General features: G+C 36.6%; 4 protein-coding genes across 4 annotated transcripts; 1 reads left to right on the forward strand and 3 right to left on the reverse strand.

Moving 5' to 3' along the window:
* Positions 1-361: 361 nt before the first annotated feature.
* ncbp2 (nuclear cap binding protein subunit 2) lies at positions 362-5,073 on the reverse strand. Its single transcript, XM_038268949.1, has 5 exons — positions 4,918-5,073; positions 3,079-3,165; positions 2,699-2,793; positions 2,445-2,583; positions 362-745 (listed from the first exon to the last, which is right to left on the reverse strand). Exons 1-5 carry the CDS (start codon positions 4,990-4,992, stop codon positions 647-649), a joined length of 495 nt encoding a protein of 164 aa, XP_038124877.1. The 5' UTR covers positions 4,993-5,073; the 3' UTR covers positions 362-646.
* Positions 5,074-6,757: 1,684 nt separating this feature from the next.
* fkbp2 (FKBP prolyl isomerase 2) lies at positions 6,758-8,037 on the reverse strand. The gene is made up of 2 exons (XM_038268945.1): positions 7,433-8,037; positions 6,758-7,170 (listed from the first exon to the last, which is right to left on the reverse strand). The coding sequence occupies exon 1, from the start codon at positions 7,899-7,901 to the stop codon at positions 7,482-7,484; it is 420 nt and encodes a 139-aa protein (XP_038124873.1). The 5' UTR covers positions 7,902-8,037; the 3' UTR covers positions 6,758-7,170; positions 7,433-7,481.
* A 1,766-nt stretch (positions 8,038-9,803) lies between these two features.
* Positions 9,804-10,914, forward strand: si:ch211-162e15.3 (protein NCBP2AS2). Its single transcript, XM_038268955.1, has 2 exons — positions 9,804-9,934; positions 10,028-10,914. The coding sequence occupies exon 2, from the start codon at positions 10,077-10,079 to the stop codon at positions 10,383-10,385; it is 309 nt and encodes a 102-aa protein (XP_038124883.1). The 5' UTR covers positions 9,804-9,934; positions 10,028-10,076; the 3' UTR covers positions 10,386-10,914.
* Positions 10,915-12,958: 2,044 nt separating this feature from the next.
* On the reverse strand, positions 12,959-26,199 carry meltf (melanotransferrin). The gene is made up of 16 exons (XM_038268954.1): positions 25,795-26,199; positions 25,304-25,458; positions 24,841-24,940; positions 24,055-24,237; positions 23,460-23,616; positions 23,082-23,149; positions 22,819-23,003; positions 20,918-21,083; positions 20,570-20,721; positions 20,388-20,484; positions 20,096-20,290; positions 18,038-18,191; positions 16,598-16,665; positions 16,322-16,509; positions 15,185-15,377; positions 12,959-13,993 (listed from the first exon to the last, which is right to left on the reverse strand). The coding sequence occupies exons 1-16, from the start codon at positions 25,841-25,843 to the stop codon at positions 13,926-13,928; spliced, it is 2,178 nt and encodes a 725-aa protein (XP_038124882.1). The 5' UTR covers positions 25,844-26,199; the 3' UTR covers positions 12,959-13,925.
* Between the last annotated feature and the right edge of the window lie 410 nt (positions 26,200-26,609).

Here is a 26,609-nt window from a genome sequence, read left to right on the forward strand (position 1 = left end):
AAACAAAATTAACACTGGAACAAAAATGTATACGTTTTTTTTTTTCCATTTAGTTTGCACTTTTAAGTGCCTATAAATGACAAAACACTGGAAGTTAATTCCCCACCTTACTTTGCTACATATTCTAAACAATTTAAAGCTCATTTTCCTTCAGTCAAAATTTTATTTGCAACATAAACTTAGGGGAAAATACAGCAACCTGTTCTTTTGTTGAGATGATCGGACTGAAAAAAAAAAACAGGAAAAATAAAGAACATGGTCTCATTGAGTTATTAGAAAAACTTTATTTAAAAAACAAAAAAAATAAACAAAGGTAGTTTCTAACAGTTTGTGGTAAAGCAACTTAACTGATGAGTTAGAATCAGTGTAACAAGATTTATTTTTTTTTCCCAACTTAAAAAGACAAAATAAATGCTTGACTAAAAATTTACTGAAGTGTTTGTAAAGATGACCGAGCAGTTAGTTGAACTAGATCTTTATCTCTGCTCCATGCACCACCTTTGCTGCATTGATATCCAATTCCGGATCAAATGGTCCATCTGAGGAGTCTTCCTTCATCTTTACCAGTCATGCTTGCTGTTGTGGCTTTCTGAATAATTAATCTGTCCAGGACTGCAGTCAAAGCAGACTGTTGGAGGGATGCCATCTAAAAAGAGTTGGGTCTCTCTGTACTTCGGTGCTGCTGGGACAGCTTACCGTAGCCGCCTCTGGCTGGGTCGTAGTCTTGCCTGTACTCATCCCTTACCTGCACAACAAAGAAAAAAAAGCCTAAAGCAAAAATAAAAGGGGCAAATGCATTCAGACGTGTTTTCATGTCTTAATTTTTGGCAACGAATCAGAATAAACAGAATAAATCAACATATGAAAAGGGAATTTGTTATTACATTCTCACAATAGAGAAATGTACATCATGTTAGATTTCTGTGCATTTAAACATTTTTCGTAAACCTATGCAGTAGATTTGTAAGATAACAGGTTAATTCACAACATTCAAGTCAAAGTGAAAACCTCTGGGTGCATTATAATAATACACTTTAAACACATGTCGGGGGAAAAAAAATTCTCATCACATCCCTTCTAATATTACGTATGACTACTGATTTTCATGTACTTACTTTAAAAGGTATTTGCTTAAGCAGAGTACCTACAAGACAACGCTGAATGTGGGCCTTGTCTTACTGGTGCCTCAAACACTGTTTTCCAGTTTTAGATGTTTTAGTAAAAGGCTAAATCAAGACTCAAGGTTTTTTTTCCCCCACAATCATGTTTGTGGAAAACCATCTACTTTATCAGAATCTCTCCCTGTGCTTCTGAAGTAGTTAATGAAATCCTGTGTGACCTGAAAAGGCAGAATACATTGGCACGACTGTACCCGTTCTCCCTTTCTAGAATTAATAAATGCTGCTTGGATGAAGAGCATAGATCTCACTTTGTTGTTAATATAAGAATTATATTCCAACAACACACAGCAGGGAAAATGTGAAAATCCACAAATCTGGTTTATCATCAGGTACAATATTTAGATAACTGAAAGGTATCACATTCATGAAGGAGCATAAGCAACATGGTACGATCCAACATAGCTTAAGAAGGAGACAGGATTGGTTTCATAGAGATGAATGATGTTTGGATTCTAATGTATTTATAATCACATGGACGGTGTTGACAAAAACATTATGCTGAAATATTGAAGCAACTTCAAGACATCAGATCATCTATTAAATTAGTTAAAAAGGAACACAAAAACCAATGTGTTAATGTTTGAATGACCATTATAAATCCCTAATATGTTTAAAAAAAAAAAAAAAAATATTTGTAGGCAGCACTAAAAACCTGCATGTAAGCAATATATTCTAGGATGTAATTTATGCAGGTATTGTTAACTGTCCTAACTGACCAAAAACAGAAAGATCAAATGTCATAAAGTGAGGATAAAAAGCTATGTGCATTTTTACTCAGGGTATCTGGTTTCCAATGGTAATTCACATAGAAAACACGACAAAGAAAACAAAATTAAAACAGGTGGGGTTAAAACAAAGACGATAAACAAAAAACAAACCAAAAAAAAAAAAAAACGAATCAAAAGGTCTATATTTTAAAGGTCTATATTTTAAAACCTGCTTCAATCTGATATCTCCACATATCAGCTTGAAGCAGAAAAAGTAGTGAAAAGGAAAGCAGGGCTGGACTGCCAGCAGAAGACAGAAATATGGCCTTAAACACATATCAGCATAAGCATCAAAGAATGAAAGACTACATTTTATTATTGATTAAACTTTATAAAATAAAGGCATGGAAACCTGTCAAAACTGAAACCAGCAAATACATGAGCAATCTTCTAAAAAAATGCAATACGTGATTCTAGCAGGGTCATTATGCTTTCTTTATATATATTTAAGCAGAGCTGACACTTTAAACACTCATTAAAAAGCCCTTATTCATACCTGTCCTCCAGATTTGCCCCGACCATACTGTCTGCCCTCCTTGAAGCCGGCATCCCAGTCTGTCCTGATGATACAATCGTCCAGCCTTGTTCCATTAACGAAGCGCATGGCATTCTCAGCATCTCCCCGAGTGTAATATCTGATACAGCAGCAGCTAAGGTTCACCTCAGACAAAGGTTTTCATTTACCATTCAGACATGTAACTTTAGATTTTCTAGTGCATTTTGCATTCTAAAAGGCAAGTGAAAGGATACTCTACAAAACAGAATCCACATGCAGTCTTCTTGATTTTATCCAGGCCAATGATGATGCGCTTGACATCGCCACACTTTGAGAACAGTTCATGCACCTGTTTGCATAAAAGAGTAAAAAAAAAATTCATGGATCTGATTATTCAACTTCCACACAATCCAAATTAAACAGAGTTTAGCTGTAAATCTAGATGCCTATTGTATATCTTGTAAGTCAACAGTTGCTAAACAAAAAAAACAATAGCAACCAATAAAATTATCATCTGACAATTAAGCAGAAAAACTTTAGCTTTCAATCTGCATGTATTGCCATATAAATAAAAATCTAAATATTTAGGTTACTTTTACTTCAAACTTTAATGTCCAGTTCTAACTTATCTTACCTGCTCTTCAGTGGTGTAGAAAGAGAGGTTCCCGACATAAAGTGTGTTGCTCTGCTTCAGCAACTTTTCCTGTTCATAGCGATTCCCCTGATGTATAAGAAACAGTGAAAATGAGTAAAAACTGCCTGAGGCAGCCAAGACTTAAAACTCCTTCTAAGATTTATCTTTCCTTCCTTAGGCAGTGTTGTGCACTGGGGGGGGGGGCTCAGGATTGCAAGCTCTATGCCCTAACCACTAGGCGGCCAAATTGGGAGCCAAAGCTAGTCCTAAAGTAAATTGATGGGAGCAAAAAGGTGTGCTTAAGTGCCCCCCTAGAGTGGGGAGTTTGCGCTATATAGGCTTTATTTTTTTTTTATTGTGCCCCTGTCCTTCAAAACGTCTGTGCACACCACTGCTTAAAGGTAATGATCTATTGAAAAAATAAAGAATAAAAAAGAAGAAACAATAATACATCCACAGAATGTCTAGAGTGTTGCAAAAATAAATGTCAAAAGTACAAAAATAATTAAAATAGAAAATTTGACAGGGTCAAGGTATATAAATATTCACTTCTGGTTAGGTTCTGCACCACTGCACCTCAGCTAGGGCGTTTTTGGTTGAGGTGACACTAGTGGCTCCTTATTCCAAAATAAGCTGACAGAACAGGGGTACAAAAGAGGGGGAGAGACATGCTGCCAAGGACCACAGGCCAGATTCGTACCCGGGTCGGCCACGGCGAGGCCTCTGTAGATAGGACATGCATGCAAACCACTGCACCTCAGCAGAACGCCCAGACTGAGCAGCTTTGTTGCTTTAATTAGCACCTTCTTAGACATCTCTAATGAAAAATAATCTCTCTTCCACAAAGCTAATTTAAATAGATGTTTGTTTTTTTATCTATGAATATAAAATAAACATTATAATGGACTTACCGGTACATTTTATGTTCGCAAAGATTTGTGCATTTAAGGAGTGGAATTTTATACATCTTTTCTTGCCATATACTAAACAGCAATCTGATTTTTAAATACTTTGAAATTAGGAAGAAGCTAATTATATATAGTTTTTAATAAATCAATGAAATATGTTTTAAGTTTTTGTTATTTCAGGAATCATTCATTACAAGAGGTGGAAACTATGGAGTGGAAAAAAAGGAAAAACTATGTAGACCGTTTGAAAATGAATTGTGACAGGCCTTAATAATTCAGCATCAAAATATAGGATGAAGGCACAGTTTAAAACTTTTTATCTCCAATTCGTTTGAGCCTCGTTATCAAAAGGGAAAAAGGTCTATATTTACTACCAAACGAATAAAAGGAATTGGTAACAAAAAAAACAACGATGTATTAAATATCAGGATTTGTGCCTCAATCCTGTTAATCAATGACTGATAATTAGCATTAAGGAAATGCTGTCTTAATAAACAAAGACTATTGAGTAAACGCTGCAAGTTAAGAGTTTATAAAAATGAGTTTGAGCAAACATAATCTATTAATAATATTAGCATTTACCGTTTCTTTTAGGTGCTTTAATTAAAGAAAACATAGTTTAAGTACGTTTAGCACAACTTGTGAGCAGAAATATCTTAACTGTTCTGTTGATGCCTTATATAATTCCATGAATAATAGTATTTGTTTGCCAGAATTTCCACGTAAATGAATAGATAACGATACGGTTTAAAGGGAAAGATTAATCCAGGTCAAAATAAACTAAAACGGATAAGCGCTTATTAGCTTTATAGTAGCCAAAGCTGAGCTCAATCAACGCCTTAACCGTTAGCTTTTGCTCTGGTCAACTTGGAGAAGAACTGAAAGCAGAATTCATCTCGTTTGTTTGTTCATTAGGTTTTTCTTCACTCACCTTGAAATGTTGGTCCCTGTACTGACTGATTTCAATATATGAATCGCTAGTCAAAGCGCTTAACTTCACAGACATTGTGGAAAAATCGTGACAAATCGCTCTGCTGCTTTTCAAAGCTCAAAAAAGCTACCGGAACTTCCGGTTTACGCGTGCATCTGTTAAATGGCTCCGGCACAAGTGGGTTCGAGCAGCGACCTCTCTTGGTAACAGACAAAAATTAACCTTCTTTGACTGCTCTTCCTTGAACCGGTTGCCCGGAAATTATTCCACATATCAATGCATTAAGAAATGTATTCAAAGAGTGGAATTTTGCAAAGATCATCCTGACAAAAAAAGGTCATTTAATTTTGAAATACTAATAAGTAAATTATGTCATATAATCTTAACCCCTAGAACCCTACGGACCCACCTGTGGGTCCAGCTGCTACGTGACCTCGTAATTTTAACAAACCCCCAGTATTGATGTAAAAAACACATTTGGCACAGTTTGGTGACATTTTTGGATAAATGTGCCAAAATGGCCTCTCCGCCTAAGAAATTTCTCACTAATACCATTCTAAAATAAATATGATTCATCTGATTGAGTCCAAAAATGGTAGATTTTTACACAACATTTAGATTTAAAAGTCTGTACTACTTTTTTGTGCTATAAATAATATTTTGGTAGTGTTTTGCAATGTTTATTTCAAAGAAAATTTTGGCGAGGTTCAAAAAATGCAAAATATTTTGTATTTTGTCCCTAATATTTCAGGCAGGGTCAAAGCTACAATGGTGCTGACACCAGAAAACCATTCTATGACATCTTACCTTTACAGACGTACCAAAAGTTTCTTCTTAAATCTAATAGCTGTGAGGCTATAAGTGATTTACTTTTGTGTGTTTTTGTCAGGCAGAAATGTACTTATACCCCCTGAGGGTGTAAGAGGTTAAAACATTTCATATTTACAGACATTTTATAATCATTACCTGTTTTAGGTTCTCGATAAAGATATTTGGCTATATTTATCTAAAAGGCAGACAAAAAGTAAGCCATAAACTCATGTTTATGCTATAGAAATTTATATATATATATATATATATATATATATATATATATATATTTTTTTTTTTTTTTGTGTGTGTATTGTAAAAAACAAAACAAAAATCATCATGGATGTGTTCCATGTTTTTGTAAAAAAAAAAAACATGGAACACATCCATGATTTGTGATTTGTAAAAAAAAAAAAAAAAAAAAAAAAAAAAAAAAAAGATTTATTCCAGAAAAAAATCAAATGTGTAAAATTATTCATAGGAGTACAGATTAAATTTTAAGCGCTTAGCTGGCAGTAGCTTTTGCCAAGTAATTTCATATTCAGAAAAAAAATATTCACCCACTGCATTAAGACCATCTATATGACCAGTCTTGCAGCTAGTTAGTGAGTTACAATAAAAGTAGTGTGCATGACTGTTACAGTAAAAATGGCATGCTGCAGCACCTCAATCATAAATTATAATTTTCCTATAAATGTTGCAATTTTAAGAAATACATTTTTCTAATTTAAATCTTTATTTTATAAGATAAACATATGAATGCAAACATAAAATATGTTATGTCAAAATTTAAAAGGCTTAATTTCCCCCCCAATATTTGATACACTTTATAATACTTTATAGGATTTTCCGTTGGTCTCTGGTGTTACAGAGTTGTGCCAGGACTGACAAGAGAATTTCAAAGTATTCGTTCTTTTTCTAGTTGCTGGTGTTGTATAAACACTTCTAATTACAAATCAGGAGTGTTTTGCCTCCTTCTATTACATCTTAAACCCGAGGCAGCTTAGACAAAAGAAATCACCATAAGCACTTAAAAGGGAACAATAAGGTAATCATTTTTATTGTAGTACAGACAAAGACAAATGTATTATTTACTGTTTAATGTAAAATATTCATGAAGTAAGACTGTAGAAATGTAAAGAAACCTGCTTTGAAGTCAGAAATTAAAGATAAAGTGGTGGGATGTGATGTCATTGTTCACCTTTTGAAAGAAAAAATCTTTGCTGCTGAATATTTTTCATCTAATCACTTTGCAGGAATGTGCCATCATTTGTTCATCTTTCACAAAATAAGTTCATTAGCCCCTATTTAAAAAAAAACAAAACCAACAAATCAGTAAAAGAAGAATAGAAGCTCTCATTGGGATTACATTCATTCCCCTGATCTTGCTCCTTCTTCATATGTCAGGCGGTCTCTATTTATTACAGCAGCAGTTCCTGGATCCTGAAAGACAAAATAAAATATTAGACTTTGGGTTACGATCAGACTGTGCATCTATGGAATAAATCAATTTACATGTTTATACAGTTACATTTATTATGATTTTCTACTTCTAGTTTTCATTTTTAGATGTATAAATATTAAAGTAACAATTTTTTTTTTAGATTTGATTTTTTCAACACTACTCTTATTCATTCGGCTAAGACGCATCACCATGTAGCAGCATGAATCTGTTAGCAATGAGAAAATGTCAAATAAAACATACTTGGACAGAAACATCCTTAAAGCAGTCGTCCTGTCCATTGTTTTCCGCATCAAAGGTCCGATCTCCTTTCGATGCTCAGTAGCTCCACTTCGAAAATGAGCGTTGCACCTCCGGGGATCTTCGGAGGAGCTCCCCGGTCTCCGTAGCCAAGCTCGGCGGGGATAACCAGCTTCCTCTTCTCGCCTTCGCACATGCCGAGCAGACCCTGATCCCAGCCTTTGATTACCTGGCCGGTGCCCAGGGTGAAGGTGAAGGGCCTGTCCCGGGAGATGCTGCTATCAAACTCCGTGCCATCTTCCAGCTTCCCGGTGTAGTGCATGTTTAGCACGTCTCCCTTGCGGGACTTGATGGGACAGTTGTCCACTCGCTTTTTGATCCCTATCTGCAGCTTCTTCTTGTCGGCTCCGCTCACCGCCGCAGGGCTAAGAGACAGAGCAGCCACTACAACCAACAACAAGAACCGCGTCATATTACCGTGTGAGGACGCCGACAGATTACCAAAAGGAAAAATCTGTATGTTTTTAAGTGAAAAGAAAAGCTGCCAAAGCGATTCTGGAAAGCGGAAGTATGAATGGAACGACCGGATGTCGGTCTTCTTGGGGTGTTACCAGACAAACATTCCGGAGGAAACTGACCCGTTCAAATAAGATAGAACAACAATAAAGTTTTTTTTTTATATATATATTTAAGTGTTATTATCAAAAATTATATACAAATATTTATTTAGATAAATTAAAGACACAAGAAGAAATTGTAAAATATACCGATCTGCTGTTTTAGCCATGAATGTTTTTTGCACTCTGGAGTCAGTTAAAACTGCACAGTGTCATCTCAACAAATAAAAGCAGCAGTTATTAGATTCAGAAATGTAAACTCATAATGTGCAATATGTTTTCATGATGCAAGGAGTTGCAGATTAAGAGTTTTTGTGTTCATTTTCATGATAACTTCCAATACAAAAAAATATCCCTGGAATTAGAACAGCTCTTACATTTAATTTATTTCGGTACAAAGGTATAAGTCAGGAGAAAGTTACAGAAAGAAAAAAAAATCCCCATAGTATTCTCCATAAAGACAATTGTGTTTTATATTCTTAAAATTTTTAGACTTGCAGTAAAGATCTTTATACATAGGCCTTTTATTTCAAAGATAACATGCCTTTCATAAAGTCTTTATTTGCCATCTAGAAGAATATATTAATGGTGTCATTAATTTTTGGACAACAAATTATAAAGAGATTGTCAAACATATTTATTGTGCAGGAATAAGGCCTTAGCTCTGTTACACTGGTAGCCAAGTAATCGACATTTCGTTATCAAGATTCACCTTGTGTTTTTTTGTGCAATGACAATAGGAATTCTAAGTCTAAACCATGAAACATGGTAGTGGCAGGATTGTTGTGGATAAGTTGAGAGATAGCAGAAGTTACAGGACCAAATGCACTTACTGTGTGCCATTGTACACAGACTGTTACAATTTTGTTTTTAATTTTAGAGCATACTTGTTTACATGTTGAATAACGCAAGTAATAACGCATTCACCTTGCATTGAATGTGGGAGGAGTTTTGAAAATATTTATTATGGTCTATTTTTTTTTTTTTTTTTTTTTTTTTTTTAGTGAAATAACCCTCGTGTTTTAGTAGCTAGTTTTCGGATGCGAGTATCCCAGTCAGCCAGCAGGGGGCAGTAATGTAACATTTAAAAGAAGAAGAGACTTCCCTTGTTTTATTACCAAACATCCTGTAAATATAACATTGCCCGTCCAAGCTGAAGTACGTAAAATGTCTAAATATAAGGAATTAAAACATTGATATAATTGTTGCATATGTATATGACACATAGTCAGTAAATAAATATATGTATCTCCCCAATCTAAACAGGTGTTACTGCGATCAACTCCACTATCCCACCATTCTCCCAAGACTGTTTCTTATACTATTAATGTCCTCCTGCTGTTGGGTAAATATCATATCCACTGTGCTAAATGGAAAAAATCTAAACCTTCCTTTCACTGGTTTATAAATGACTTTAAAACATATTTTTCTTCTCTTAAAAATATTTTTTTTAAAGACAAAAAATGCCAAAAAAATTGAGACTTGCTTTCTCCAAACATCTGCTATTCTAAGTGCATTCACCTTTTTGTTTTTTATTTTTTCTATGGCTCTGTCTATGTTTGGTTTAAATGTTTGCTCAGATAAATCCCCCTGTCAGTTGTCTTACATTTTTGTTTCTCTTTTATTGTAATTGACCTTTATCTGTTCATGTACAACTTTGCTATCCTCTCTGAGAGTATTTTTTCATGTAAATGTTTATGACTTAAATAAATAAAAAAAAACTCCAGTATCCCAGTCAGCCAGCAGGGGGCAGTAATGTAACAATGAAAAGAGGCTTCAGTGAGATCTAAAAGAAGAAGAAGAGACTTCCCTTGTTTTGTTACCAAACATCCGTCGCCCCTTTAAATGTCATTTGACTGTAAATACAACATTGCCCGTTCAAGCTAAAGTAAGTAAAATGTCTAAATGTAATGAATCAAAACATTTATATAATTACCACCTAGTCGGTAAATAAAAATATGTATCTCCCCGATTTAAACAGGTTTCACTGCAGCGTTAAAAGAAGAGGACGAATCAGCCAAGTAGACAAAATGCTCTCTCGCATGTTGGTGTATCTTATCAACAACCTTCAGGTCATTGAAAAGTTAGCGGAGTCTCGTCCCATTCGCAGGGCAGCCCAGATTACAGCCTACGCCCTCACCAAAGCTCAGATTATCGGCCGGGACACATCGGATCGAGTCATGAGGTCCCAGACCTTGCGGCAGGTCCGACAGGAAGCCGGTAGAGTCCCCGATGACTTGGAGGAGGTGAGCAACCGCCTACGGAGGGTCCGAGAGACCTTCGTCAAGGAGGTGAAGGACGGCTGGAAGGAGGGATCCACGCGGATCAAGAAACGATGATGTTGAAATGACTGTTGGCAGTTGATGATCAGAGTTTGGTCTGTGGGAGGAAAAGATCAATGAACAGCAGAAATCCACATAATCAGCTGTCAAACGGGAGTATTTTTGCACCTACTGCTTTCATTTGAAGATAAGCTTCACTTTTTGAAAAAAAATGAAAACTGAAAAGTGTTTATTTGTATTAAAATGAAAGGAAGCAGATATAAATGAATGCTGGAATATAAAGTTAAGTGTGTCTTTATCACATTTTATTGACACTAGAATTTTAAACAATCAATTACCATATTGGATAATTCCTACAGAATGTGTTTGTATCTTCTAAAGCCGCACACATATGTATTTTTTTCCCTATTTGCTCTCCCACTGTGCAAATAAGAAATTGATATTCTGCCTTAGCGCCTCTTTACCACTGCACATGTAAAACATATACTACTGGAATCATATTTAGATGTGTAAAGTAATATCTGTATGTATATAGTATGAATTAATCAGAAATGTTTGAATAAATAATCTGATCTACGAACTTCTATTTGCCATCTACCCTCATCTATGGTCTTGAGCTTTTGGTCATGACTGAAAGAACAAGATCCTGGATGCAAGCGGCTGAAATTAGTTTTGTCCGTAGTTTCTCTGGGCTCTCCCTTAGATTTCAGGTGAGGAGCTCAGTCATCCGGGAAGGACTCAGAGTAGAGCCGCTGCTCCACATCGAGAGTAGCCAGTTGAGGTGGCTCGGGTGTCTGATTAGGATGCCTCCCTGGTGAGGTGTGCCAGGCACGTCCCAGGGAGAGACCCAGGACACGCTGGGGGGACTATGTTTCTCGGCTGGCCTGGGAATGCCTTGGGATTCCCCCGGAGGAGCTGGCCCAAGTGGCTGGGGAGAGGGAGCCCCCCTAATGAAGCTGCTACCCCCATGACCCGACCCCGGATAAGCGGAAGAAGATGGATGGACAGATGGATGAATAAACTTCTATTTCTGGTAATGGGCACAGGGAGACAATTTGAATTATAGTGCATTAACAATCATTTTGTAAGATTTGACCATATCTGCAGATTTTGTGTTAAACTAAAGCAGTGGGTGGAAGTACAAAGCAGCTCAGAAAAGCTGTTAAATACTAAATAATACAGATAAAAGCTGGAGAACCATTCAATTTTATTTGTTCCTCATCCAGGTTTGGGTCTGCAAAAAATAATGGACAACAGGGCATCAGAAATATAGATAACTATTCAGTTTATATCTCACCAGGTGTCTAAATGCACTTTTTGAAAAACACACATTTTTACACAAATGTACTCTTAGTTCAGCCCAATCATAAAGAGACTTAACATTTATAAGATTAATTTCAATGTCACCCTAAATACATAAAACAATGGATTAAATTAAAGTTCATTTTATTCAAAAGGAATTTATTACATATTTAAATTTAAATAGATTTCAGGTCTTATAGCCAAGGAAAGCTATAGCGATGGCATCAGGTCACTGTCTTTGGTTAATGTTAAAAGATTTTGATTTGGAAAAGTTTATTTTTTATACACCTTCTTATTTGATTTAGTATTTAATACCACCATTTGAACAGCTTCCAATGCTGTTTACAACTTAAGTGCTGTCAATACAAGCTCTAAAAGTATTCAACCACTTCTAAAGGACTTCTGTTTAGTTCAATCTATATCATCCTGTTGGAATTTTTATAGTCTCTCCACCAACACAGTTAGCAGAAGATGAAACTTTATGTTTTCTGTGCATAAAACTGTTTTTAAGAATAAGGATATTGAAAGTTATTTTATATAATTCAAGGCAAAAACTTAATTTTACTTTTGTACTTCAGTACAATGAAGAAGCTGTACCTTTTACTTTTACTTACCTAAGTAAAGAAGTTTGATCTGTACTTTTACTTTTATCAGTCCTTTTGTACCTTTACTTAGGTAATGAATGTGAGTACTTTGGACACTTATGCTGATAAGCTAGCCCCTCCACTAGACACAATATCTGATAACTTACTGCATAACCTGGCTGCATCCTTCACTGACCTTTTTTTTTTTCTCACACCATACCTTTCCTTTTTAGCAGACTGGCTGATTATCCCACTCATCTTTCTCTTTTTTCTCTCACTTTTAAAGTGGCTGCTCATATCTCCCTCAGTCTCAGTTGCTGTACCATCTGCAAGGGCAGCCTCCTGGGTAGCTGAATCTAATGGGGTATAAGAATAACACCTCAACATTCTGTCTAATGGCTGGCTGGACTAGCCTTTAACCAACAATACACTCTATGGTAACTTCCTCATACTTCAATTTGTGAGTGTTGAATAACGAATTTCTAAAAAGATACAAAATGTAAAATCATGATATTATTGAAGCTTGTGCTAATACAAAAAAAATATTTAGTATACAATTGTAATAGATTATGAAAGAACTCAAAGGAGGGGAAAAAAAGAAACAAAAAAAATCAAAAAATCTTCATCTATATCATGACTATATAAATGTTGGAGATGGAACAGTGGTTGTTTCAAAAAGCTAAAACCCTGTTTAAAGAACTAAAATGGTAGAGAAAAGAAGGTTGACAAAAAAATCACCCACAGTTAATTTTGCTTACACGTTTATTTCATTTGAACAAGCAAAGACATTCAACAGCTTATGAGGTAATACTTATGCAGACACACTGGCCTGGCAACTAAATATTAGTCGAGCATTTTATAATTTCACAAAGAAATAAATCTCTATCAAAAGGAAGAAAATGTAATAGTGTCTGACAGCATGAGTCAGTACATATACACTGATATGGCACCTGAACTTCATAAAAAAATATATCTTTGATTGTAGGAAAATACACATCTGATCAGCATGAGGTGATGGAAAAGTGCAGCACATCTGATGAGGGAAGGGTTTGTAGAGCGAGTTGTTTTGGTCAGAAGAAGTGAGAAACAGATGACTAAAGGACTTTTAAAATGCATTAAAATTGTTGCAGTATTGAAGTAAATGTTTCTTGAGGTAAACATGGAGGCAACCCTTTTTAAGTGGTTTATGTAAACTTTTAAGTAAGCCTTTTGTAAAGCAAGTTTGGAAGAGGAAAAAGTGCTCTGTAAATGTAACAGGTGGCAGCATACACACTGATATGGCAGCCCACCCTCGGTAAACAAAGAAACACCAAACACCTTCCAGCTTATTCTCACATGTAGTAATTTTTCGCTTGCTGACTCAAATCTCTGCCAAACAAAATGTGCTCTATTCCATTTAACAATTGCACCATTTAAATCCAAATTCTGCTCAAGCTTTGTTTTTTTCTAGATGGCAAACCAACACAGAAATTATATGAGGCCAACAATGGTATTGTGTTTTCACAAAGGAGGGGATACACACTACCCTAGATGGTAGTGATTATACAGGGCAGCAATTGAAATCAGTTAGCTACAAAATCAGTTTTTGATATTTGAAAGTGGGGGGAAAAGGTGGTTACTGGTTGATTGATATTTGTGAGAAATAGATAATTTTGTGGTAGCAAGAGGCAATGCAAACACGACAGCCTAGGGAAAGACTGTAGTCACTGCTTTACATCCAGACGTTGGTCAGCATGAGGCTGAGTAAAGCCAATAGCAGCAGCAATGCTGAGGAAACCACTGTAAGGAAAATAAGAAAATATTAAAGCCTTTCTATCACACAGTCAACAAATTGCAGATCTGTCACTTCATTAACTGTGCTGCTTATACAAAAGCCACATTCCAACAAAGTTCGGGAGAAAAAAAAGTAAAAAAAACAAACCACTGGACTTTGTTTTCCAAGTTTGAAGATGTTTTGTTTCCCACCCAGGAAGCTTTCTCAATTCAAAATGTCTGGAGTAGAGTTTGAGTTCCAGACTCATACGTAGAGTGGCGCAAACAAAAGCCATCTTATGTGTTAGAAAACATGCAAATTGACCCGAAACAACAGGTCCACCCCTGAGTAATGGGTATTTTTTTAAGGTCATTGTTGGCCTGCAAGACCCGATACTGGAAAGGGATTCATTAGGGTAATTGTTGGCCTGGCTGACCAGGCGAGATATTTTGGTCCCCTGCAGCTGTTTAAGGTTGTTTTTTCTCTCTTAACATAAATGGCTTCCTTCACGCCCCTTTCAAACCACCGGTCTTCTTTATCCAAAATGTAAACAAACTTGGAAAACAAAGTCCATTGGTTTGTTATTTTAGTTTTGTTTTTTTTACTTTGTTGAAATAACTATTTCCTGGATGACTGAGAATCTTCACCAGCACAATAACCTCACATTTATGTGTGAGCACATGTGTATTTGGCTTATGAAATAATGCATAAACCCCCTTACCAGCACCTCTGAAGTTAATACTGTATGTGCCTTATGTCTTTTATTACATTTAACCTGTAATATTTTAGTTAAGGATGCTCATCTTCCCAATTTCATTCTCAGTATATGATAAGTTTCTATCTCTAAGGAGTCAACTCTACATTGCACACTCCACTCCAAATATAGCTTATGAGGATTAATTGCATTAAAGTTAGTCACTCAAAGCAGTTGCTAAGGTGTGGATTGAAAGGGAATCTATGAAATCAACTTAAAATCTCTGTTTTTGACTGCAATCAATTGAATTTTTATTTCTGAACACGTTATATTGAATCTTTTTGTAGTGTCATAAGGTTTATTTTGTAATGGTGAAGTAAGCATAATCAAATTTAAATACAATTACTGATCTTTATTTAAAGCCAATTTATACAGACAGCTACCTTTTGCATCAAACTATTAAAAAAAAAGGAAACTCTCTCAGATTATAAAATATTTCTTTCGGAGAGCCAAATAATTTTACCTGCACTTGAAGAGTTGCACTCCATGTCAACCAGGGAGTTCAGGTAGCCATTACCCAGCCATTCCTGGTAGGTCTTTTTGTCACCAACTCCCACAATGCGAACAGTGGAGTCTTTGAAAATGAGGTCTGTGCCTTGGTACTCATTAGAATCAAACATCTTGAAAACGGTACCTGTGTCACTGCTGAAGTAGGTCTGCAGAAAATGAAGACATTTTAGGAAAACTGGAGAAAAGGCAGCATGACTGCCAAAGTTAAGTTTGTTATTAGAATCTGTCTTTGGACACACATTTTTCCACAGCTCATCAGTGATGTGACTGATAGATGCTGATGTCAAATAACATTTTTAAAGAAGCAATTAGCCATTTGAAATGTATTATTTTCTATCGTAAATCTTTAGCATTGTACTAAACTTAAATAACATTTTGACCTTCTTCCTTCAGATGATTATTTATTTATATTATTTTACCCTATTTGCATTCAGAGGTGTCAAGTAACAAAGTACAAAAACCTTGTTACCTTAATTTTGGCTATCTATACTTTACTATACTCTATGTAATAGACTACTTTTTACTTCTATTCCTTACATTTATTTTGCAATTTTCTCTACTTTCTACTCCGTAAATTTTAGAAATAGACTTTTCAGTTTTGTTTTATTTAAGCTCATTTTCCTTATGTCCTGTTGGTACTTAACGAAAATAAAACCATAAAAATTATTTGTTTCATCCAAACAATTAATTTCTTTGTTGTTGGACTTGGTACTGCACCAACTTGTCGTCCACTATTTACCAAAATAAATAGTTTTTAAAGATTATATAATGTTAAATTTGACACTGTTGCAATTAGAAACCAAAATTAAGTATAAGTAGGAATTACAGAAAAAAATTCATTTCATAGGCTAGTGTCGTAAAACATCTGTCCTTACCATTTTTTCCTGCATTACTTATACTTTTATATTTTAAGAAGTTTTAAAAATTGTACTTTTACACTTTTACCTGAGTAAAAAGCTGAAGTTGATAGTCTAACTTCTACAAAAGTGTTTTTTAAACAGTAGGATTTCAACTTCTACTTGAGTAATAAACGTTAACACTTTTGACACCTCTGTTTACTTTTATACATGCAATGTTGGAACTTTCTTACCTGTGCACGCTCCAGGAGCCCATAGATGGCATGGATGTTGGTGTTTGGTCGCACCATTACAGCATGAGAGGGAACTCTGGCCATGTTACACAGCTTGTAATTTGTGACCTCAGCTTTAGCTCCATTGGAACAGAGCAGCTGGAAGTCTTTGGACAAAAGATCTACAGCCCAATTTTCCTTTGAATTCCCTAAAAAAATAAAAAAAATAAAAAAACAGCAGCCAGGCCAGTTAATTTCTGAATCCGTCAGGCCTGTTTTAAGATGAACTTCTCCTACCATCTGTGTTTTGGAAAACAGTGGAATGTTTGACAAAAGCCACGTCTCCATCCCCACTAGCGAGACACCTAAATGAGTAAATAAAAAAAAAAGATCTCTTAAGCATCCGCATTTGATATGGAAGCAAAGTCTCCATGTCAGTTCCACAACTAGAATGAGAGCAAAGTCATTCAAAAAATCAGTGAGTGACCATGAAGTTTGTATGAAATATTCTTTACTTTCCTTTATTTCTAAATGTACGTCCAATTCAATAAATGCTGAGACCTGTAGATACTGAATCATTGGGATACACAGGTCAGACTGAAGATGAAAATACTGGTGATTAAATTTGTTTTAAAAGGTGTAATTAATACCTACTCTCTAAAACTCTCTCTTCTTTCTCATCTTGAAATCGACCTTATTTTTTTTTTACTTTTAGTTATTTTAATAAAATTATTTTTCAACAAAAGAAAACATATTTTTGCTCCAGGAAAAATAATGCTCCTACAGGAAATGATGTCTCTCAATTAAGTACTTGTATACATAATCAACACATTTACATTTTAAATTCAATTTAAAGTAATAACAGAAAACTGCTACTGTGGTTCAACATATTTAGTCAAGTTAAGGTGAGAGCTTTCTGGTGCAAGGCAGGTGCAAAGTACTAATCCTAAATTATAATAATAACACTATTTAACCCATCAGCCAAAAATGGAGAGAATGGCACAAATGTGATCCTTTAAAGACAACTAACAAATAAATTTCTCCACTGTGAGATAAATAAAATCAATAAATCCATCGTTAAATCAACTAAAGAGACCCACAGCTCAGGTGGGAGCCTCCATTAGAAGAAGCAAAGAAAGCTAATGTTTAAAAGAAGCAAACATGAATTGTTCTGCTCAGGTAAGAACACACAAAAAAAAAAAAATAGAATGGTGGCATGATCATTGTGTGTGAATGACTTTCTCCAGAAGAAACAGCAAAAGTGGTCAGGATTTATGGGAACTTTAATCTTAATATAGGGCATCACTGAGACTTTAAAATGGGGCAAAGGTTCATCCTACAGAAGGTCCACTTTAAACATGTTGTCAGAGCTACAAGAAGAGGCTTTATTTCTTGTGTTTAGCTGCCCTAGTTAGTGTCATAAAGGTTGATTGACAGATGGTTGTATGTTATTGACACTGTGGGACTAAATACACTTTTCACTTTTTATTCATGAAACCCTTTTAATGCTCCCTCATTCTTCCACTGACAAAAATCTTTTGGCAGACATTGTGTTAAAAGCTTATTGAACAATGCCACTGTTTTCACAATTTTACATTCTTTTAAATTAAGCTTATGTTTGTTTTTTTTTTGTATGATATTGAGCACAATATAACTTTTAAAATTTTAAAATTAGAAAAACTACAGAAAAGCATGCCATTCTGAAGAGGCAAAACAAAAAGAGATTTTATTCAGTACCTGAATGCTCCATCATATCCATCATACAGATCTATTCCTTTTTCACATTTCTTCTGTCCAGAGCTGTCTCCCACACACAGACCACACAGGTTACTGGGGAATCCATCCTGATTGGCACCGGGAACACAACTCTCTTGGAAGAATTCGCTCACAGCTAAGCATTACAGGAGTCATAAAATACAAAGTCATGTTAAGCAGGACACCTCTGGATAATATACACCAGAGATTTTTCATTTAATCCGTCTACTCTAATCCATCTACTCCTTATTGGACTAATTAGTTTCATTTATTTTTTATTGCTTTATTTGGGTCCTTCCCCATCCCCTAATATTTGACATATTTATATTGCACACTATGTATTGTATTGGGGAGGCAACCAAAGTAACATGCTAAGTATTTGCTAAGGAATGCACAGAGGATGTATGTAGAACATGTCAGTTTTTGCTAAAAGATAGGGATCGTTAGCCCAAGGTTGGGTTAATAAGCCTGAAGGCTAGCCTAGTAAACTAGCCCCACCTGCCAGTGGCCAAAATCATTTTTGCCTGCGAGTTTGTTCTAGCCTCGATCAATGCCCCAGGCACTAGACCTGGCGGGCCAATCACAACGCAGAGATGTGTTATGAATTTTTGGATGCAAAGCAGGCGGGGTCTTGAGGGCATGACTACAGAGCTGCGCAACGCTGGAGAAAGCACAACAAAGAAGATGGCAACAACTATTGAACAGTAGCATGCACTTCGGCAGCAGCAGCTTTCAATGGAGCGCTCCATTGAAAGTTAAAAGTTGTATTTTCTGTTGCTGTTGTTCAATAAAAGTATGTTTTAAGATCATTTGAGGCAAGAATATTATACTTTAAAGTGTCACTATATGGTCCATTTACTGATTTAATACGTAATTTAAAAAAAACTATTTTTTGTTCAGAGGATCGCGGCAACCAGCGAACTTCCAAGGCTAACAGCAGCCAGGGCTAACCGCAGCCCGTCTGCAGCGGGCCTCTCTCGGCATAGTCTTGTGTGAAGGACCGCTGGCTCTGACGGCAGATTTTGACTCAGCTTTGGAATCAGTTTTTTAAGGTTTAGACTTTGGGTTTTTGTTGAAACGTGGGCGGGAAGAGGCCCTACGCTCATTTGCTTTTAAGAAGGACGTATTCGCCGTTCTACCGACAGGCTGTTTGTTAACACTCCCCCACCAGCTTTCTGTCGCGCTTTCTACATCAAAGTCAGTTAAGCTCATTGGTCAGAGCGTTTGCCAATAGGCACAGACATGGTTTGAAAAACAAGGGGTTGTTCTCATCAACTATCTTCCGATGTCTCATTCATCAGGGCCAGACTAAATTACACATTTAATCTCACATTTATTCTGGTTCAACAGGCCACCTGAAGGCATGACTCTCAGAGTCCCGTCTTTACATCACAGCACTGAATCTTTACATTTGATCTTTACATCTTTGTATTTGATCACTGCTGCACTTTAAGGAATGGAAATGTCATGAGAGCTGTACAAAATGAAATTTCATTTTGAATACACTGAGTGTATACAAAATGGCAATAAAATTAGTCTAAGTGGGTTCAAGGTTCTACAGACCTCTCCAGAGCTCAGCATATTCCCTCACTACACATCAAATCTGCATTGGAGGCACATCTTCAGCACTTTCCTGTGATCTTTTATTGTTCAGTCATCTCCTCCAGTCATCTGTCGGTCCTGTAATTATTCTCTCTGCTCTGACTAATTTCATACCTTGGTCAGATCTCTCCATTCTCTGCACGATTCGCCCTTCTTTGACCTCACCTTACATTGGATTTTGTTATGCAGAGCTATTTTTTTTTTTTTTTTTGTAAATTTTAAACTTAATAAGTTATTATCATATTTTTGCAACCACCACACAGTGTTTAACATTGTAATGTTTTGATTCACAAACTTCTTCCAAAGGTGGTCAAGTGCTCCGGCAGGGTATAATTTCTTAAGACATTGCTTTTGTTTTGAATATTTCTTTTCTGTTGTCAGCAAGACAGAGTACATGTCATTTCCTATCATTCTTGGCTCCCACACACTCAAACCAACCTTGGGGTATCCGACAGTTTTTGGGGCTAATAAGTCCTTTCTCCATCAGGGTAGATACAGGAACATTCCAGCCAGCAGTGCGACCATAGCCAGTGTGACAGGAGCGACGGCCACGCAAGCTGTCAATATTAGGGATGTCATAACTGCTTTTTTTTACCACCGCAACAGCATAGTACGTGGAACCATCATGGTCATCTACAAAAAAGAAAATCAGGAATTTAAGAGTTTTCAAATACAATAACATGATTCTAAAAAAAAACATGATCATATTTGTTCTTTTCAGACGGTGTACCTGTGTAGCTCTCGGCCGCAGCAGGAACCAGACCATAGTCTTTGCCTGCTGTGTAAATGTACCCTCCATCCAAGGTTATGGCATCAGCGTCATTGTTCTACACAATGAAAGTGAAATTGAGATTATGTTAAACATTTTCCTGTCAATATAATAAGCTAAATCTTTAATTGTAAATCTGTTACTTTGATCTTGGCCATGCAGTCAGTCAGAGAGTCTCCGTAAATACATTGGATGCTGGGGGTCAGACCTTTGTCAGCAAAGGCTTTACCCATATCACCACATTTCTGCTGCTCAGCGCTCGACAAAACACACCATCGAATCGAAGAAGGAATGTCTGAGTAGAAAAACACATAAAAGTGATAGGTTGTTATTTTTTCTCGTCACATTTGCTGCTGTTCTGTTTTGTTTATTTTTATGGATAATACATTTTTTTTACTTTCTTGAAACAAATGTTTAAATTAATAAAATCCAATCTCTTAATACTCTGTGCTTTTCAGATTTTTTACATCTTCACATGTTTATTGCCTTACCTGCAGGTGTGCAATCCGTGGCTTTCATGACGTTGTAATAGTTGGTGCCCATCCACCTTATTGGGTCGTCTGACTCTACCCCCTCAAACTTGGTGGTTGATTCAGAGAAAAGAACAGTTCCTCCACCATAATCCGCAGAAGAGAACATGTTGAAGCCTGACTTTGCCTAAAAAAGAAAGGTTACTGTTCAAATACGCACCATTAATAAAGCCTCACAGGAGGGATATATTGACCCCCATGCTTGAATTCTATGAATAATATTTTGGTGTTAAGACTCATTGATATTTGTTTGCAAGATGAAGGTTAACTACCTTTCAGGTAGAACACAGAAGCCCAGCTTTCTAAAAATTTAAAGGGAAATCCCCCAAGGCTCTACACTAATGATGAGCTTCAAATTTTCTTTAAGCTGTTTCAGGTATCTTCGTAAGAATCAATATTTTTTATAATGAATTCATGTTTTCAGGGACTGATCCTAAATTTCAGATCACATTTGCATTTCTGCACTACAGTAATGTTGTGAGAGAGTATCAAAAAATATATATTTGATTATGTTCCTGGGTGATTGTCTATCAGAGCTCTCGCTAAACATTGAGTAGCAAAGATGAAGGTTTATTTACTTTTTAATTAAGACAATTCTTAGTGAAGCTACATTTTCTTCTACATTATATATTTCAGTAGACATTAATACACAGGCAGTAGTCATTAATCAAAGGTGTGCCACTTGCACCTCATTATGTGGTTTAGATTAGGTGTACAATACGGAACACAGTATTGTAGTCTAGTCTTTTGCTCCTGCTGCTTTATATACGGCTCAGCCCAGCTATCGGGGCGAGATCATTGACAACATTTGTTTGAATTTGAGTTTTAGTTGGAGATCATGGCGGATTTCCATAGTTCATGTTCTCATTCTTAGAGGCCAGTGGTTAGAGAGGATTTTTAGTCTTGTCTTAGTGTTTACTGATCATATCCTGGCTTTCATCCACTGAGCGTGCCCTGTTCCTATGTTGGCTCAGTGAGGGGAGCTAGTTTAAAGTTCCGTAGTTTTTCTGGTATTGTGTCTTGTTCTGGCTTTCAGCTACTGGGCCTGCCTTTTTCTATCTGAGCGTTTCTGCTTGTACTCTCTGTTGGACTCATTGAACCCTGAACTTGCATGAACGCTTTGTGCATTCCTGGAACCCTGGATCTGTCTGTTCCTGTTCTGATTGACACCCCTGGCCGGATTGCAGACTCCTGGATCTCTGAGCCTTCCTGTTCTGAACTCTTTCCCTGACTGGGCTCGGATTAATGCTTGTTCACTGAGGCTGCTGCACCGGGGACACTCTGGGCGACTCCCACCGTATCTCATTGGAAGTCCATCAGCACGATCCTGCCTCATTCGAAAAGATGGAGTGAACTGTTGAACCAGGTAAGTGACCCTCATGGATAATCATCTTTCAGATTATCATGGTCACTTACCTGTGTTTCTCCCTTGCCAGAGTGTCAGTGATGGGCGGTGTTCTGTCTTATTTTGATAAATGTTTTTAACCTTCCCACTGTCTGTCTCACCTTGAATATTGGGTCCTACATTCTGAGCTTTTATTACACAGCTATCCTTCAGCTGAACTTAAGTTGAAATATAATGCTTTTACTACATGTTTTATTGTTATGCATTAAGATCAACCCTCTGGCTTGTAAATTTTGATAATATACTCTTTCAGCCTTGGTTTCTTTAAAATATGATGTTAGTAATAATGATGAGATATTTTCATCTTGAGGGATATCCTTGTTATTAAGGTTGAATACACAAACCTTGGCATGCTTCAATTTCGTGGCAACTTTTCTCCTCTGCCTTTGTTTTTACTATAGTCCAATTTAAGAATCTAGACAATAATTTGAGTGGGATTAGGGACCATTCAACGTACCAAACCATCATTCAGCATGTTGAGTACCACAGAGGGAGTAATATCTTTGCCAACCACAATGCCGCGAAAGGGGATACGAGCTAGATGGCACCGACTCCAATCAGAGACAGGAGCTCTGGTCCCATCTCTGCACAGCAACTGATAATCTGAAGACTTTAGGGGCCAGGCCCATGCTGGTCCTTTACCTGCAGGACAAATGTCTGGTTAGCGGTGTCATTAATTAATCACAAACAGTAATAAACTTACAGTTTGTCAGTTATTACCATCAGTGTTTTCTCCAACAGTAGTATGTTTGATGAAAGACACCTCTCCTGCATCTTCCGCCAGACATCTAGAATGAAAACATTAAAGTAGATAGCTGTTGGTATTGAAAAGCAATGTTGTCTTATCTATATGCTTTTGTCCATCCTTCTGTCTGTCTGTCTGTCTGTCTGTCTGTCTGTCTATCTATCTGGTTCGATCCCCGCAGCTTCCACTCTGGGTTCCTGAAATCCTTAACCTCACACTACTCCCCGGGCGCCACACAATGGCAGCTCACTGCTCCCCAAGGGGATGGGTTAAATGCAGAGGTAAATTTCTCCAATGTGAGATCAGTAAAGTTCAATTATTATTATTATTATTATTATGAAGGCATGTGCTACCTGAAAGCTCCTTCGTAGCTGTAGTACATCTCTTGCTCACTCATCTCACATTTGTGATTTCCGCTGCCATCTCCCTTGCAAAGCTCACATAGAGAAGGAGGATCACCAGCCTGGTTTGCGCCTGGGATACAGCTCGCTTTGAAGAAATTTGCTACAGCTGATCAAAAACACAAGCAAAAGCATACATGCATGCTGATTATACTGTATATACTGTAGAACTTTATTTTCATTTATTCATTCATTTATTTCATTTGAAAGGCCATAAAGTGTATGTGGGGAATTTACAAGCAAAATAAATGTGGTTAATTCACAAGCTTGGGAAAAAAACTGTTTTTGGGATTTACTTGCATACAATAGAAAAAAGGAATCAGAAAATTTTAATTATATTTTATAAATGCCCTTTCCCCTCCCAAAATTAGCAAAACATTTTGCTCATGGTTTTTTAAATCTTGCTTGCATAGGGAAATGGAGCAAAAATCTGATTGAGGACCTAATGCAATTCTGCAGCTATGATGCAATCCTGTGGCTCATGCCTGCATCATGTTGTATATGTACATAATTTGTCCAAATTAATTTGATTCCTATGGATTGTTACCCTGTGGGATGTTGCAACTCATCACAGACATGTAACCCTGGTCAATGAGGTATCCCAACGGCATCTTCCATCCAGCTGTCCGCCCTTTCCCTGTGTGGCAGCTTTTCTTCCCCGCCAGATTGTTGATCTTTATGGCAGAGTTAGCTGCCTTCACAACAGCAACTGCATAGTAGGAGCTGGTATCTGGTGAAAACCACAGCATATATTGAAACAGTGACCTATAACTGTGCTTGTATATCTTTATCCTATATACTTTTGCTCAGTGGTTCTCTACTCTTATCATCAGAGCAGAGACATATCACTTTTATGATCAAAGTGCAGTAAGATTTCAAGATGTACCAAGTGCAATACAGAGACTACAGTCCAGATATAACAGGTGTTTCAACTAAAAATCTGCCTGCATAAACACTTTCCGACTCACCCAGTTTACCTCCAGTTAATAATTTATCACCATACATTTAATGTGTTACCTTTTTACTGATAAAAGGCATACAGTGTTATCAATTTCGTTTGCCTTAACAAATCAGTCAGTCATGATAAGTAAAGATAAACCAAGAAAGATAGAACCATCACAAATATAGCCTCTATTTCCAAGCAAAAAATAAAACTCAAAAACTATAAGTCTATTCAGATTTTTGGGCAGAGCATGAAATTGGAAAAAAAAAAAAAAAAAAAAAAAAACTAAAACTACAATTACAATTTTTGCATCACATAATGTAACAAAGCTATGAGATTATATATGGGGAACATTATGTATGAGCAGTTCAGTCAAATGCTGAATCTTACCACCAGCCTTTGATTCGCTTGCAGCCATTTTGAAAGTGGTGGTCTTCATGGCCTCGTAGATGTTAGGGGCAGACATGGACAAGGCGTCGGCTTCTTTATCCTGAAGTGATGAATAGCAAATACCGTATGTCAGGATTTATTATGGTGATAGTTCTGTCATCCTCTCATCTTTAGGGGGCATTGATTAACTACATATAAATTCACACATTTCATAAATTGCATTTAAACATTAGCATTTAACATTTATTTCTCTGTTGTACAAAGGGTATGTTAACATCAGGTGGAGTTGAGGCTTTGTTAGTTTATGGTAACCTGGAAATCCAATCAAACGTTTCACTTTCTCATTTTTTCATGAGTTCTCTGCTATGCATTGTGCTTACTGAAAACATGAAAATTGATTTGAGTTTATTTAACATAACTCATAAATTGCAGATTTATGTTATCCATGTTGTGGAAATCCTACCTGTAGTTTCTTAATGCAGCCCTCTACTGTAAGCCCCTTGATGCAGCTGAGGGAGGGACGGATGGAGACTTCAGAGAAAGCCTGGGACATAGCCTGACATTTCCTTTGTTCTTGGTCAGAGACAGTGCACCATCTGATGGTGCTCTGGCCGAACACTGATGATTACAAAAATATTATTCAGTATTTTTTTACTGAACGGGACAGAAAATTTGAAAATGTTCTCAAAACAAACTGCAGCTACTGCAGAAACGGCTACCCATGTATTTTAAATATTAAATTTTTTACATAATTTTTTCAGAAGATACAAAGAAAATTTATACCTTATTTAAATATTCATTTTTTGCCGTTGTCATGGCTCAGGAATGTTACATGTATTGCTCAGCATATCCAAATAAAATAACAGGATGTTCTCAAAAATGTGTTCATGAAAAAACAACTACTTATTTAACAGTTGGTGTGTATGTAACTTCTCTTAAAAAAACAGTTCTTACCAGCATGCAGTAGTAGGAACAGAGGTCCAACTGTCTTCCACATGGCCATTTTCCTCTCTCGGCTAGATAGAACAGCCTTTTGGTGCTTCTCCACTTTATATGATGACTTCTATGTCAAAGTCCGTCTTTTATCTTCAACGCTCAACTTAAAGTCCTTGAGACAAACCCAGACCAGCTGTGTTTTTTCTAATTTACAACCCAATCTCCCACAAAATGTAATTCATGGACTTTGTCTGGGTCACTGTAGAGTTTATGAAGTGGACCTAACTACTTTTTCCTAACTGCACTTTTCCCTGACACACCTTTGCAGCTGCCATCTGGCTGCAGGCCAGAACATGGACAGAAGGGCTCTTTTACAGTTCAGCCAGAGCTCTGCTTTCCCGTTACTGTCTCTTCTGCTTTCGTGGTGTTTTTCCATTAATGATGTGGCAAAGGACGGACCAATCCAGCATAGTGGCGATCCTGGTGCCTGACTCACTCTGGCTGCTGAGACAGAAATATAGTCTGTTTACCTGCTACCGTTTCCAGTCAAACTTAGTATTTACACAAAGGGGGTGGGTATGGAGGGGCTGGCTTTGCCTGTATACAGACACACATAATGAGTGATGCATATATCTTTACATCATCATTAAATATTAAATCAGATGTTATGATCTGAGCTGTAAGTGGATCAATTGCTCAGTAGTTGAGTGAAATTTTTTGCACACCACCTTTTTTACTCTTGAGTAATTCTTTATTGTGCTTTATGAAGTAGTGCTACTCTTCCATGTCTGTCTACATGCAGCAGCATTTGCAATAAGATAATTTTAATATTT

The sequence above is a fragment of the Cyprinodon tularosa genome, unplaced genomic scaffold, assembly GCF_016077235.1.
Source record: "Cyprinodon tularosa strain WSP-4 unplaced genomic scaffold, ASM1607723v1 ctg710, whole genome shotgun sequence".
Lineage (NCBI taxonomy): Eukaryota > Metazoa > Chordata > Actinopteri > Cyprinodontiformes > Cyprinodontidae > Cyprinodon > Cyprinodon tularosa.